Here is a 16,679-nt window from a genome sequence, read left to right as displayed (position 1 = left end):
TATACTTTTAAAGGCCGGTATGATCCAACTGGAAAATTGCCTTGTGCAGCGTTAAACAATTCCAGCTATGTCGCTTCATATAACACGAAACCTGAATGTTGTCAAGGTTGAATTGAGATAAACATAATGTATAGCGAGATGTTTATACAAATACAAATTCAGTGACAGGCTGTTAAATCTACAGATAACTTACCTTTACCTTTAAAAAACATTTCGTTTACCTTTCTAAGTGGCTCGCTTTTGTCAAACACCACACGTGAGATATTTAAATTACCTTAGACATAAAAGTATTTGTCACGTTTTCATTAATGACGCTGATCGCATTAATGTCATGGACGAAATAAAATATTGATCAGCTTACCATCATGTCACTTCCTCTGATATAAACATTGTCACCTATTATATGATAACATTGCTGTATCTCCAACTACTCTCTCATTTCATTTCCGGTGGAGTAGCTCAGTGGTTATAGTGTTCACTCGTCACGCCGAAGATGTGGGTTCGATTCCCCACATAGGTACAAAATGTGAGGGCCATTTTAGGTGTCCCACGCCGTGATTTTGCTGGAATATTGCTAAAGTGGCGTAAAACTAAACTCACTCATCTCATTTCTGAATATACATCACACGACGATCCTTGTCATTGACATACTGATACATGGGTCCATCTTACATGCCATCCGATACGTGGGACGGTGAGGTAGCCTAGTAGTTAAAGAGCGGGGTTTGGTTTTGAGCCCGAGTCTTCAGCGTGACTGACTGACTAAGTTTGGTTTTACGCCGCTTTTAGCAACATTCCAGCAACATCACGGCGGGGCACACCAGAAATGGGCTTCACACATTGTGCCCATGTGGGGATTCGAACCCGGGTCTTCGGCGTGACGAGTCAACGCTTTAACCATTAGGCTACCCCACCGCCCCACTCTTCAGCGTGAGGTGCGGACGCTTAAAATATTAGGCTACCCCACCGCCGCTTTATATAAAAATACGTCATACCCAATAGGTGCTGATTCTGAAATTGGATGATGTCAAGATTTGTCCCACTTCACGCTATCCCACTCGCCATCTATACATGGGCCTCCGCTTGCACAGCGCCCCCTACATAGACTATGTACATGCACGCACATCAACCCTACGCCATATCTGACCACTGCACACATGCGACGTTATGCAACAAACACCATAGTCCCTAAAACCCTTGCTATGGTACGCACTAAACCTTAAAGGTCTAAATCGCAGTAATTTAAACCGTGACAACTGTACAAGCATTTGCTTCACACTATTGTCAGTCTAACGCCAAACTGGACTAACTGTGCACGTCAATCCGTTGATCACACCCTGTAGTTATTAAGGCCATTTGACATGACTTCCACTGAAGTGAAGCCTTTCACACAAAGCTGGCTGTTTCCCCTGTAATCATGCTTCTACTTCCTGCTTATACTCATATTTCACAGCGGACATGCTTGCTGTAAATTGCCTGGTCTTATTCACCAAAATATCACATGCATTTCGATGATCAAAACACTGCCTGTTAACAGCTCTAATTTATCTGGTATTAACAGTCAGCGCGTAATGGAAGTGATGCTAAGTTCGTACGTTTTAGTAGTTGTGAAACCGATCTGGCACGAATTGCATCATTCATCAATAGCATGACAAACATCACAACTACAGATGCTGAAGGGTAAATGTTCACTGGACACATATTTATAGGAGCCATTGTGTCGGTCAGCAGTTTGCAGCGATCTGGCAGTATGCACAACAGTAGGTGAGTGCAAGTTGAAATTGTTTCTAAATTTATGCTGCTATGAAAACGTCTAGCACCCTTGTCACTTCATTTGAAACCTCACATATCTCACCATTATCTGATAGTGACTTGTAAACATATACGTTGTTTTGATGAAGTCGGATTCGTATTATCAATTCTGGTAAAATATACAGTTTCTTGTGGCTATGGCCAATGTTTCGTCGCTTTTGATGTTCATCGTTATGGCACATATACTGAACAAAAAAAAAGAAACTTCCAAGCGCTACTTACCCCACACATACCCCTTCAGAACGAAGTGTGTTGCTAGTGGATAAATCTGTTTAGATCTGGCCATTTTAGTATCCGCCCATATAACTACCTAGCACCACCTAATATAAATATAATTCATTTCTCCTAATTTAACGTTTCTGTTCAGTGTACTTGTAATCTTGTCGCTTTTGGTACATGTAACCCAGTGAATATCATTTCACAATTAGCTTATGTCATGGTTCTTTGTCATATGCATCTCCCCGTCAGTTTCCGTCAGCCGCCTTTTCATACTGCATCGAAACGCTACATCTCTAGACAGTACTGATGAGGAGAATACCTCCTTTTTGTTTCATGTAGCCAGAGAGTTGACAAGTATAGACATTCCAGCTACGTCAAGAAAATGTACCAACTATCTTCATGAAATCCTCTCTGAAACAATTGCGCATACTACAGCATCTAACAGTACATAAGGTACAGTATTTCCTCTAATAAGCGGCCCCACGCTTGTTTTTTACAACGGGCTTCCAGACCCGGCGCTTATTAGAGGAAACACGATATTCATGTTCCCGTCATGGCATCTTCAGATTTGCACGCCAATTCAATAAAACAAATCACGGCATGATCATTACTGTATCATTCATGTATGCACATCTGCTGATCATAAGTTCGAGCCCAGGAATCGCCTTGATAACGTGTTACTCTTTGTCATCGTCATTCCCGTTTCACTAAATTGTTAAATGACTGCGAAAGCCTCTAATTTCCACATCAACTTGACATACTGTGATATAACTGAAGCAAATTGCCAGGCAAACTAAAGTATGCACTGGAAAAAAAGATTTGGCCAGAAAATTACAAACCCAAACGTTATTAGACTGAAACCAATTTCGGAAACAATGCAATCGTTAATTATTGTTTGCTTAATTTTCAGCCACAATAAGAACAAGGTAGAACAATGCTTATTATTTGGTGAAGTTTAGATCACTCACCCACTTAACGATAAACCTGTATGTCCCGGACCCTCAAAATGTTCATATAGCTGCACTCTTAACTATAAACCTCGATTTTTCACTGTCTCTAGTCTTCTCTGTATTCCGTTCAGTGAAATTGTCACTACTGTTTCCTTCACAGTTTCAGAAATCGTGTCAACATGATGCCCACAGTCTGGATCCTTTGTATCGCAAGCATTTCAACCTTGGCGTCCACAAGCCGTAAGTGCAACTTCAGGTTTTATACCCAATGCACGCCTAGAGATGCAAGTGCAATGATGTTGGACATTTCTTTAAAACGTAACCACTCGTATGATGCCCGGTGTCGTTAAGCTATATAAATACCATCGAGTGAATATTTGAAACCAAAATCCACACAAAGATATGTGAATACGCTTGCTTGACTTAAAACCTTCCGTACAAGCAAAGATGTATCACTGTGTTCAGCTGAACTATCCCCAGATACTCGGCTCATGCAAGAATAATCATAATCGTTTGTACAGTTAAAGGGCTAAAAGGGGATGAAGGAGTAAGACTATATTCACAAACGTTGTGTTGACATCCATATATTCTCGCCTTCGTGTGTATCACTTCTAAAATGCCGTTCAAAGATAGATAAGTTGTGATCAACATGAAAATATACCTATTTTTTCTTGCATTGTACCATGTAGTTTCCAAGTCAAAACAATACAGATATGACAAGTAACTAATTCTGTTTGTGCATTTTAGGACAAAGATTAGAACCATCCCAGTAGCCAACAATTACAACCCCTTACTTACTAAACTGTTTTAATGCATATGAATCGTATTTCTGGTAGGTTGACGTAGTCAACCAATTATTAATTTCAAGGTACTTTACAGAAAATGTCAGGGTTATGGAAAGAGAAGACATTGTGTTTTGAATGTAGTGTAAAACTTCTTTCAATTACAGGAACTGTGTACTTCTGATCGGTAATTTAATACACAGAGTGTTTGAACTAATTTTAATGTGTGTCCCTCGTGACGCAATATAATATTCTTTACTGCGTCAATTCCATACATTTGTCATTTGTGCGAACATGGCATTTGTTTATTCATTCAAGTCAAAGGCCACAGGCCCATAGGACGTACATTAACGGCATGTGCACATTTTTGTTATGCATCAATATATAAACGATGAATAAATTTCACAAGGTACTACAGTAATAATGCATGATAATAACATTATTGTTGTACCGATGGGTAAAGTTTAAATGCTAAGAATACATACTTACTTAGATTTAGCAATGTTTGAGGACATGAGGAATTGATAAGATTGACAAATGCTGCAACAGAGGGGTGTTCATGGTATGCAGGGTGAATATATGATTTTCGTAAATTTGAAAAAGCTTTGCATACAAGTACATGGCATTTCACCATAGCGTAAAGCACTGTGCACTAGAAGATTCTAGAATAAGCACATTCAGGCACTGTGTTAACCGTAAAATAGTTTTCATGTTTCATGTTTACAAGTGGATATGGCGCTTGCTTTATCTACAAATATGCACCCACAACATATCTACATTTATTCAGACTGAGTGCATTCTTTTCTTCAGTACATTCTCCGCAATCCTATACCACTACTCCACCATATTGCTTAAACGGTGGAAAGTTAAAAGTGAACACGACACTGTGTCAATGCAATAGCGGATTCACTGGAAATCATTGTGAAAGTAAGTACATATGAAGTGTCAGGTAGCAAGATGTTGTATCAGACAAATGTTTGTTTGTTCTTTAACACTGCATTCAGCAATACTCCAGGTAATATTAAATAACCGACACTGGGCCAGACACTCCGGTGATCAACACCATGCGCATCGATCTACACAATTGGTCAGACAAATGGAAGTTTGAAGACACGGTTGAGTGAGTTGGGTTTTACGCCGCTTTAAGCAATATTGCAACAATATTACGGCGAGGGACACCAGAAATGTACCCATGTGGGGAATCGAACCCACATCTTCGGCATGACGAGTGAACGCTTTAACCACTGGGCTACCCTACCGCCTCGGAGTCACGGTTGAGCTTGAAATGACACCTGGTGTTATCGCCGATTTTCACAGATCCTTTCAATTCGTATATTTTCACTAATATTTGGCCTTTTATACCCCTTTATAGCAAAACCTCGTTCACGCAAAATCCACAAAACAAACGAAATCTTATCGGTTTACCCACATTTTGTAACGGAGTTTAAACATTTTTGGAAACCGAGTTTAACCGTTTTTGTCTACTTCTACAATATATATAATGGAGACTGATCATGCTCTAAGGTTGACCACCGGGTTGAACAGCCAGGTTGGAATTGGTCTTCAGCAACTCAAAGCTGTCGTAAGAAGCGATTAACGGGATTGAGCGGTGAGGCTCGCTGACTTAGTTGACACGTGTCATCGTATCCCAATTTCGGAGATCGATGCTCATGTTGTTTATACCTGGATTGTCTGGTCCAGATTCGATGATTTGCAGACCGCGGGCACACAGCTGGAATATTGATGACTGACTGAGTTTGGTTTTACGCCGCTTTTAGCAATATTCCAGCAACATCACGGCGGGGGACACCAGAAATGAGCTTCACACATTGTACCCATGTGGGGATTCGAACCCGGGTCTTCGGCGTGACGAGTAAACGCTTTAACAACTAGGCTACCCCGGAATATTGATGAGTGCGGCGTTGAACAACCCGATCCTGTTTGACACCTCATTGGTTGCTGTAAACCAACTTTAACCCGGATGCTTAATGATGTGTACCCTTTGTCAAGATGATTGTCAACGGTCCAAACTTTAATGCATCTCTTTTGGTATGGGTGAATGAAAATAGGTTTACGCCGCTCTTAGCAATATTGCTACGATATCACGGCGGGGGGACCCATAAATGGGCTTCACATATTGTATACATGTGGCGAATCGAACCCGGATCTTCGGCGTGACGAGCGAACGCTTTAACCACTAGGCTACCCCATCGCCCCTTGTGGTAGGGAGCTTGCCTGACTTTCTAAAACGAAAGAGTGCATCACATGCCATTGTGGATATTATGTATATATAATGTGCTGTGTTTGTGGTGAATTGGTTTGCGCATCCTTTTTCAGCATGCATCGGTGTCCAATGTCAGAATGCCGGTGAGTGTTCACAAGTTGCCCAGGGAAAGTTCCAGTGTTCCTGCTACTCACCAACAAGTGGAGACTCATGTGAGAGTAAGTTATACAAACTAGACTAAATCTGTAATCTCTTTCTGAGGTTTTTCATTCTTCAACGCTGCTTTAGGACGCATATATCTAGTTCGTATTCCTAAAGTATTATGACACCGCCTCCGTGGTGTAGTGGTTAGAGCGTCCGCCCGGAGAGTGGAAGGTCGCGGGTTCGATCCCCGACCGCATCATACCAAAAGATGTTAAAATATGGTACTTGTTGGTCCCTGTCTGGCGCTCGGCATTAATGGGTACAATAAGGACTGGTCGGCACGGTGTCAGTATAATGTGTCTGAGTGGGGTATTCATGCTTCACTGCGGCATGGTATCTCAGTTGGCTAGCACTATAAAACCAGCTTCAGTCTGCACAGCTGTTTATATCTGGCCCAGGCAGACTCTTTAGCCTGCCTTCTGCTGAGAGTGAGGGGAGTGATGAGTCATGGCTTGCGCATGCGTACTAACTGTTGCTAAGGCTCGAATCATCATTTAAAGATGGCGGCCACATTAGCAACCCATCCCACCTCAAGCTTAACTCGCACTATTTCTCCTCTCTAACATTGTTTGTGTTAACATAATTGGTGTTATCCTAACACTTAACTTTGTGGCAAACCATAAATGAAGATTAATGACTGTCTGTAGAAATCTTGACAAGGGAGGTTACAATAAACAAACCCAGTCTGGAATCCCGCAAAACTGAAAAATGTTCTTAATTAACGTGTCACAATTATCTTATCTGGGTTTTCTGGGGGGAAACTGTTTACATTATATGACAGCCCCAACTTTCCTCTGTCAGATGAAATTAACAGAGTTTATTCAAGCAGGGTCTGTTTCACATGAATCTGTTGCAAACATAAGTTTCATTCATACAGTGTATCAGAGAGTGTAAGGTTCTTGTTGATGATTCTAGTAGTATTGCCGTGAAAGTTTGAAGCTGTATTTTGTGTATTCTAAATGGAGCAAGTTTAAGTGTTATTTTCGTTGGAATTTGTACTCAAAATGGAGAGAGTATGTGAAGATCACTTTAAAAAACTGGAATTACTGTGCCGGATATGTGCTGGGAGACTTACACCATTTGGTAAAAGAGTACGTCTAAGCCATGTAAGAAGTTCACTGAGAGACTGTATCATGTCTATGGTATTGATGTGTTATCTGACAATAGTTTCCACCCACAGTGTTTCTGTGCGACCTGTTACAACAGGACATTCACTCACAAACAAAGGAAAATGCAGGATACTATCAAAGGAGATAAATTTGAAAATGTTTGGGAGGTTAAGCAATGTGACAATGACTGTTGGGTATGTGTACAATTTAAAACCCAAAGTAAAGGGGAAGGCCAAAAAATACAGACAGAAAAGGGCAAATGATGATGAAACATCGATTCTAGGATTAGAAATCATGGAACACGGTGCATGTGAGGGTTCAAGTTCAGTGGCGACACAGCATGCTACACCACCCCGTCCCATGAAGGAATTTAAAGAGGCTCAAACGTCACCATTCCAGTTTCAGGACAATCCACGTGAACAGTCCTTAAGTGAATGTTTAAATAAACCAGTTATGCAACCACTTTCGAAATTTGAAGAAAAATTACAAACCCATTTAGTTCGGAGAAAGCTAAATACAAGCAGTAATCAGAGAACTCTAGAATGTAAAACAAAAAGGACAGCCCTTGTGTTTTCAGCGTGTAAAGAAAGCACGGAAATTGTCTTCAGAGGCCAAAAGCCCTTTGAAAAGAAGGCGCTCTCAGGAACTTTCAAAATTAAGATTAATTTTAACTGGTGAAAAAGACCACACAAGCCAGTTTTCATCCGAGTTGAAAAGCGTTCCCATGAAAAAACGTGAAACTATTTGCCAAAAAGCAGGCATTAGAAGAAAACTGAGAGCTTCCTCCAGATATGGGCTTGCAATCAAGGCTTACTTGGGACTTTCCTGGACGCAATATCGAAAACAAAAGAAACTAATGTCAAAACTTGGAGTGAAATTTGAAAACGAAACATTTGAGAGAAAAGAACAGTCTCAAATTTTAAGTTCCCACATTGACTCCAAAATGATTGAAATGGAAACAACCAATGAGAATGGTTAACGGGTAAAATCAGATGTCCCGATGGCATATGTGAAAGATCTGCCGACATTCGTTACAGAACTTCTCAATAATTACCTTGAATCTGGTCAACTAACATGGCACTGCAAACATATTCCAGAGGATGAAATTTGGTTGAAAATTGGTGGCGACCACGGCGGTGGTTCATTCAAACTCTGTTTACAAATAGCAAATCTTTCACGACCAAATTCAAAACACAATACTGTCATTTTCAAAATGTTTGAGGCAAAGGACACCAGAAAAAATCTAGAAATAGCACTTTTAACATACTGTGGGCAAATCAAACAACTTAAAGGACAGACTTGGCATGGAAAACGCATTAAAGTCTTTCTCTTTGGTGATTATGATTTCTTATCCAAGGTCTACGGCATTTCTGGTGCAGCTGCCAAATTTCCATGCCTGTGGTGTCATGCTTCAAAATTACAGATACAGAAGGACCCCGAAAATCGGGAATATGTGGAAGGTAGAACACTTAAACGCTGAAAAGAGATCACAAACAGTTTGTAGAAAAGGGACAGGGTAGAATTGGAAATGCCGGGACATACCACAATGCTATCCACCAGCCTCTATTCCCAGTGCATGTCAACAGAGTATGCCCACCATATTTGCATATTTTACTGGGAGTAGTTAAATAACATCATGTAATGCTGGAACGGGAATGTCATGAGCTCGATATGCTCATCGGAGCACATGCTCTCATGACTGATGAAGAAAGTCCAGATACTGAATTTGGAAAGTATGTTTAGAGAAGTCGGGAAATACAAAAACTAGAAAAGAAGGAGACAAAATTTACTAACGTTTTAGAAGAAATCGAAGACAATACACCTCTCGCCCATTTGGAACAACGGGAAAAGAATTTAGAAGACACATTAAAGAAACTAAGGAAAGAAATATCAAGAAAGACTCAAGAAAACAAACTTAAGGAAAGAAAAGGCCCAGTTACAGCAAATTTGGACAAAGTGTTGAAATCGCACAAAATTGTACCCCAGGCCTTTCATGCACGGTCCTTTGTGGGGAATCACTGTAAGAAATATCTCGAGCCACAGGTGTATGAAGACCTTTGCAGGAGCATTACAACCGTCACCTGCAAAATGACAAAGCATGACGGAACACTATTACGGGCATTCTGTATCAGGGAGGTGTATGAGGAACTAAACCGGAAATTTTCTGCTGTTCATCAACTTATCAGTCATGACAAGCCAATCGGTTGTGAAGAGCCAACAATCCAAAAGAAGATAAAAGAGTACATGTCCTTTTATCGCCGCAAATTCCCATCCAGTAGCGTTACTCCCAAAATGCATTTTTTAGAGGATCATGTGTGTGACTGGATCAACATCTGGGGTTTTGGATTAGGTTTGCATGGGGAGCAGGGAGGTGAACAAGTCCACGCTACCATCAACCTGTTAAAACGGCGTGTATGGGGGGTGAAATCTGACAAGATGAAATATGAAATTATGCTGAGGGAACATCACATGCAGGTATCACCATGTGTCCAGGCCGTACTTCCAGTCCCGACCAAAAGAGTGAAAAAATCATAAGGACTCTTCTCATTGTTATATTGATACACATGGATATGTGCCATCAATAATACATTGTACCGGATATCCAAATAAATGACATAATCGTTTATACCAGGTAAACGGTGAATTGTGGATAACCTGTATACCCTGACAATGACAAAATACATGTACATGTATATATAATCTGTCATTAAGAATGTGGATACCCTGCTGTTACGGCGACCTAGCCCCTCACAGTATACTGGTGTACTGCTGACATAGTTCCCGTACCATAACATAAAAATAGCAGACAGAAACGTAGCTTTAGGCAAACCAAACTTCCACACTAGTGTCCAAAATGACGTTTTCACAAACTAATATCCATTGTACTAGGAGTCAAATATGAACAAACACAGGTTGGGTGAGAATGACAATATATTGTTATCTTCAATCATAGCAAGTACAAGGCGCAATGGTCACTGCCATACAATTACACAATAGTGGAACGGGGTGGATCAAACACAAAAATATATGATGGACTAGGGAAGCACGGACTGGGGATAAGTCAAGGAACTAGATATACTTCTACATAAGGCTTAAAAGAAGGAATAGACGTAGACCTACTCTTTGGAAGTCTAGCTAATATAAATCCTGACAGTTGGCTTATTCAAAGCAACCCCATAGAGCACATGAAGGAGGTGTACCATAGTTACCCAGGTCCGGCTTCCCGAGGTCCTCCCCAACGTTCCTTAGAGCAGTGGCGATGTTCGGCACTGATGGGCTTGACCATGGTCTAGATAAGGGGAATGGGCGGACGTCGGAGGAAGCAATTAGCAGGACACCCTCTCAGACCCGCCAGTCCCAAGGAATTGTGCTTTTGCAATTTCGTAAACATACTACATTACTAACTAAAGTGATGGTAAAGTTATAAATCCATACATGGATGGAAAGCTGAGAAACTTCCCTATCAGACTGCCTGGGTATTAGAATCATAATACGAACTTAGTATGAGATATAGGGATTTAACTGATGAAATTGAGCTACAGGGAGTACGTTGGTATACTTTGTAGTGAAGGTATGTTTTCAAGATTATATATACAACAAAACAGATTACTCACTAAGAAAGGTGAGAACATGATCTTTCAGATGATACCTAATGTTAATGATAAACGTTTTGCAGACATGAACAATTAAGTAAAAAGGGCGCGTACATAAAAAACACATAACACTCGTTACTCTCACTGGAGTCCATATTCCCGCAGGAATGGCATGTTACCGTTACACGACCCCACCAAAAAACAAAGAAATTTGCAATACAATGCATTGAAAATTTTTGAGACAATCACAAGTTTTTTAACAAAATTACTGCAACAAGGCATTGGCATACGGTTTCCGAATGTCCTTTTATACAGGTGCACGTGACAAAGCGTCCGCAATAACATTTTCACTTCCGGGAATGTGTTGGATGGATAGGCTGAAGTCCTGCAGGAGGAGACTCCAACGGAGGATCTTCTGGTTGGAGGCTTTCATTCGGTGGATGAAGGTCAGCGGATTGTGGTCTGTAAACACTACCACTGGGTCTGTATGGGACTTGAGGTAGACCTCGTAGTGTTTCAGAGCTGAAATGAGCCCCAAGGCCTCCTTCTCCACCGTTGAATAGTTCACCTCGTGTCGGTTGAATTTTTTGAGTAGAAACTCACGGGGTGATCTACTCCATGGGTATCCTCCTGGAACAGCACGGCACCACATCCTATCCCACTGGCATCCACTGCTAGCTTGAAAGGCTTCTTGAAATCAGGGCCTGCCAAGATTGGGGAGGAGCAAAGCATCTTCTTAATCTGTTGAAATGCAGCTTCGCATTCCATATTCCAGCAGAAGCGGGTGACTTTCTTCAACAGATTGGTGAGTGGTGAGGCCACGGCGGCGAAGTTCGGGCAGAACCGGCGGTAGTAACCGGCCATTCCCAGGAATCGTCGGACTTCCTTCTTGCAGGTCGGGGTGGGAAAGTGGTGGATCCCTGTGGTCTTGGCTTCCACTGGAGCGACACTGCCGAGTCCGACCATATGTCCCAGGAACTGAACTTGGGCTTTCCCGAACTCGCACTTTGAGAGGTTGACTGTCAGGTTCGCCGCCTTCAGCCGTTCAAACACAGCCCGTAAGAGGTCTAGATGTTCCTCCCACGTCATGTTGCCCAGTACTCCATCATCGAGGAAAACATGCAGGTCCTCCATATCTCCTAAGACGCAGTTCATTAGGCGCTGAAAAGCTGCTGGGGCTGTTTTCAGGCCGAAGGGTAGTCGTTTGTATTGGTAGAGACCTGTCGGAGTACAGAATGCTAGAATTTTCCTTGCTCGCTCGGTCAGGGGAATGCCGTAGTATCCCTTCAAGAGGTCGATCTTGGTCAAGAACTGGGCTGCTCCAATCCTGTCAATGCAATCGTCGATGCGTGGCATGGGAAAGGCGTCATCTACCACCAACTTGTTCACCTGTCTCAAGTCTGCACATAGACGATAGCTGGTACCCCCATCTTTTGGCACTAGGACACATGGAGACGCCCACTCGCTGTTAGACGGTTCAATGATGTCATTGTCGAGTAGGTACTGGATCTCGCCGTCGAGGACAGTTCTCTTGGTTAGGCTCATCCGGTACGGGTGCTGCTTGATCGGTTTGGCTCCTGCCACGTCTACATCGTGTTGGATCAGGGAAGTGACGCTGGGACTATCTGGGAAGATACAGGTGTACTCTAGGATCAGGTTCTTGAGTTGCTGACTCTGTAGAGGCTCCAGATGACTTAGCTTGGTGTCAAGATTGGCCAACACCTCAGAGTTGTTTAGCTTCGCAGAAACAACTTCTTCGTGGACTGGAACATCGTCTTTAGTCACACAGCCAACAGGTACAGATGTCGGACGCTCATGGTAGGCCTTCAAAAGATTAACATGGCAATACCTGCTCTTCCTACGCCTGTCTGGGGTAGCAATGACATAGCCAACGTCCCTAACCTTCCTAATTACTTCATACGGGCCAAAATATCTCGCTTCCAAAGCAGATTTCTCAATGGGAAGATAGAGTAACACTTTATCCCCTAGTTTGAATTGCCTGTTCTTGGCCTTAGCATCGTGATACAATCTGGATTTTCCTTGCGCTTTTTCCAAATGTTTCCTAGCTAGCTCTGTGGCTTGAAATAATCTATCCTTAACCTTAGAGACATAGCCTAGCATGCTGTTTTGGTTGTGCTCTTCAATCCAATTGGCCTTAACTAGTTGTAAGGGTCCCCTGGGCTTATGGCCATACAACAGTTCAAACGGTGAGAAACCTAATGATTCCTGCTTTGCATCCCTAACAGCAAAGAGCACAAAAGGCAATCCTGTGTCCCAACTCCTTTCATTTTCGAACACATAACATCTCAACAAGTTTTTCAAAGTTTGGTGAAAACGCTCAATAGCACCTTGACTTTGGGGATGGTAAGCGGAGGACAAAACATGCTTAATGCCTAGCAAATCAGCGACTTGGGAGAACAATTTGGAAGTGAAGTTTGTACCCCTGTCTGACTGAATTTCCCTAGGTAGTCCAGTCATTGTAAAATATTTGACTAAGGCCTTTGCAACTACAGCTGCAGTTACTTTCCGAAGAGGAATGGCTTCTGGGAATCGTGTAGTCAAACACATCACAGTAAGGATGTATTGATTTCCTCCTGAGGTCCTTGGCAAAGGCCCGACTACATCAATTTGTACTCTAGAAAATACCTCCTGTACAGGAATACTTTGAATTTTGCTAGGTGGAATAGTTTGGTTTGGTTTGCCTACTACTTGACAAGTATGACACGTCTTGCAATACTGCTCAGTGTCGGCATAAATGCCCGGCCAGTAAAAATCCCTCTCTATCCTATCATAGGTCTTAGTTCGCCCTAAGTGCCCAGCAAATAAGCCACCATGCGCTAATCCCAGTAACTCCTCACGTAAAGCTTGTGGTACAACAATTTGGACCCGTTCCTCAGTGAAATCATCACCATGCTGAAGGTGATGCTTCCTAACTAGCAGGTCATTTCCATAGGCAAAACGACCCCCATCTCCTTCCCCACTGTTAGCTAAGTCCTTAGCTCTATCTCTACACTCCTGAAGTGTAGTGTCGTGTAGTTGTTGCCTTATCAACTCTGCCCGATTCCAATCTATGCTGAGGTCCTTACCAAGAAGATCCCTCTCAACTGGGTTTTCATTCACTTTGTCCTTATCCCTCTCCTTCTCTCTGTCATTTTCAGTTACGATTTCACTTGGAGCCCTGCTCACTCTCTCACTCTCATCAAACAATCTGTCTAGCCCACTATCATCGGAGTCTAGAACAGTCTCACTAGGTTGCTTCTGCCTAAACATAGACCTAGTTACTGCGCAAGCTGGATAGACCTCCTCATCCTGAATCTCCTCTGACTCCAATGGCAGCTCAGATACAGTTAGACACTTGCTAGCACAACATTTGTCTGTCAAGTCCGAACCTAACAGAACATCTACCCCGGGAATGGGTAAGTCGTCGATCACCCCGACCAGAACCTCCCCGGTGACATAATCTGAGTCTAGATACAACTTGTGTAGAGGCACCGCTTGGTAGGCACCCGCGATAGATTGTATGATAGCTGAGCGACCCACAGCCGTTCCTTTCCACCCCTGAACTACCTCTCGCCTGACCAGCGAACAGAACGCCCCCGTGTCTCTAAATATAGTCACCTCACTCTTACTGCCTGAACGGTTGGGACCTATCCTCGCCTCCGATACGTACCGAGACTGACTAATTGGTTTTCCAAACCCGGTTTCTGTCCTAACAAAAGCCACTGCCTTTTCCTGATCCCTTTTTCTCAAATAGCAGGTTACCGCCAAGTGACCTGGTTTCTGACAATAGTTACACCTGGGTGCAAAGCTACGTGCATCAACGTTCAAACCTGACTTCTTAGATTCAGTCTTACTCTGCCCTTCACTAGTTTTAGAACTATCACCCTTTTGCGATGTCCTAGGATTTTGCCCCCTTTGTGAACTGAACTTCTTGTTCCGAAAGAAATCGCTATAGGTACCCTCGGCTGTCTGGTCTTTATGAATGAGAGCATACTTGTCGGCCAAAACCGCCGCTTCCCTGACTTCCTTGACATTCTTATCTTCCAAATGTATCCGGATATTGTTAGGTAACTTGTTCTTGAAGTTTTCCAAGATTACTAATTCCTTCAACTTATCATAGCTTCCATCTACTTCTTCTGCTTTTAACCAAAAGCCAAATACTTTACTGGACCTCGCAGCAAAATCACAATAAGTTTCTTGAGAAAGTTTCTTGACATCCCTAAACTTCTGCCTGTATGCCTCAGGTGTCAAACAGTAAGTAAGGAAAATACACTCCTTAACCTTTTCGAAATCAGCCCTATCAGGAATGCTAAGTCCGTTAAAAGCTGTGCTGGCCCTGCCTTTAAGTTTGCTCTGAAGAATCAAACCCCATTGTTCTTTGGGCCACTTGAGCGACTCTGCTACATACTCAAATTGAGCAAAGAACTGATCCAAATCGTCTTCGTCAAAGTTAGGCACTGACCGATAGCACTCACTAAGGTTGACCCTACTATTTTCGGTTGTAGCCCGGTCCAACTTTTCCCGCTCTAAGTCTAACTTCTTAGCCTCCAGTTCTAATTTCTTGGCTTCTAATTCCTGCCCTTTCTCAAACTTCCTAGCCTCTAGTTCTAATTTCTTTAGCTCTAGCTGCTGTTCAAAGGTCAAGCCTTGGTGGTCCGATTCTATGTCATTTGGGGTATCGTCCCCACCAGCTGACTGATCATGAGATAATTCATTAATCAGTAACTTCCTAACTTTCTGAGCATTCTCTCTTATGGTTTCAGGAATTTCAATTCCATGCTCTTCAGCCAAACTCAACAACTCGGGTAATTTAGCCCGTTTCGCTTGAACAAGAGTATGCAAAGACATTTTGTTTCACCCCTCCAATTAACTACAGATTGTGATCTAACTGACACAATTACCATCTGCTAAAATACACAAACCCGGCTCCCGCGGCTCTCGCCGCTGCTCACATAACCCAACAGTCAAACCTGACCCCCTTGTGACCTTGTGTGTGGTCATAAAACAAGAAGCCTAATGACAGGTTAATGAAATAGGATCCCGGACGAGCCCCCAATTTATGTTACGGCGACCTAGCCCCTCACAGTATACTGGTGTACTGCTGACATAGTTCCCGTACCATAACATAAAAATAGCAGACAGAAACGTAGCTTTAGGCAAACCAAACTTCCACACTAGTGTCCAAAATGACGTTTTCACAAACTAATATCCATTGTACTAGGAGTCCAATATGAACAAACACAGGTTGGGTGAGAATGACAATATATTGTCATCTTCAATCATAGCAAGTACAAGGCGCAATGGTCACTGCCATACAATTACACAATAGTGGAACGGGGTGGATCAAACACAAAAAAAATATATGATGGACTAGGGAAGCACGGACTGGGGATAAGTCAAGGAACTAGATATACTTCTACATAAGGCTTAAAAGAAGGAATAGACGTAGACCTACTCTTTGGAAGTCTAGCTAATATAAATCCTGACAGTTGGCTTATTCAAAGCAACCCCATAGAGCACATGAAGGAGGTGTACCATAGTTACCCAGGTCCGGCTTCCCGAGGTCCTCCCCAACGTTCCTTAGAGCAGTGGCGATGTTCGGCACTGATGGGCTTGACCATGGTCTAGATAAGGGGAATGGGCGGACGTCGGAGGAAGCAATTAGCAGGACACCCTCTCAGACCCGCCAGTCCCAAGGAATTGTGCTTTTGCAATTTCGTAAACATACTACATTACTAACTAAAGTGATGGTAAAGTTATAAATCCATACATGGATGGAAAGCTGA

The 16,679-nt window shown here is 42.6% G+C and overlaps 1 protein-coding gene across 1 annotated transcript in view; it reads left to right on the top strand.

Moving 5' to 3' along the window:
• The first annotated feature begins 938 nt into the window (after positions 1–938).
• Positions 939–16,679, top strand: part of LOC124255514 — a 28,177-nt gene continuing 12,436 nt past the window's right edge. Inside the window, exons 1-4 of the mRNA XM_046689451.1 lie at positions 939–2,484; positions 3,142–3,221; positions 4,574–4,690; positions 6,101–6,205. Coding sequence (XP_046545407.1) covers positions 3,161–3,221; positions 4,574–4,690; positions 6,101–6,205 — 283 coding nt within the window. The 5' untranslated portion in view covers positions 939–2,484; positions 3,142–3,160. The remainder of the gene's footprint in view (positions 2,485–3,141; positions 3,222–4,573; positions 4,691–6,100; positions 6,206–16,679) is intronic.

This window comes from Haliotis rubra, unplaced genomic scaffold, assembly GCF_003918875.1.
Source record: "Haliotis rubra isolate DU_JTF1 unplaced genomic scaffold, ASM391887v1 Scf601, whole genome shotgun sequence".
In the NCBI taxonomy this organism is placed as follows: Eukaryota; Metazoa; Mollusca; class Gastropoda; order Lepetellida; family Haliotidae; genus Haliotis; species Haliotis rubra.
The sequence above is the reverse complement of the archived record's forward strand: the minus strand, read 5'-3'. Positions and strand labels throughout refer to the sequence as shown.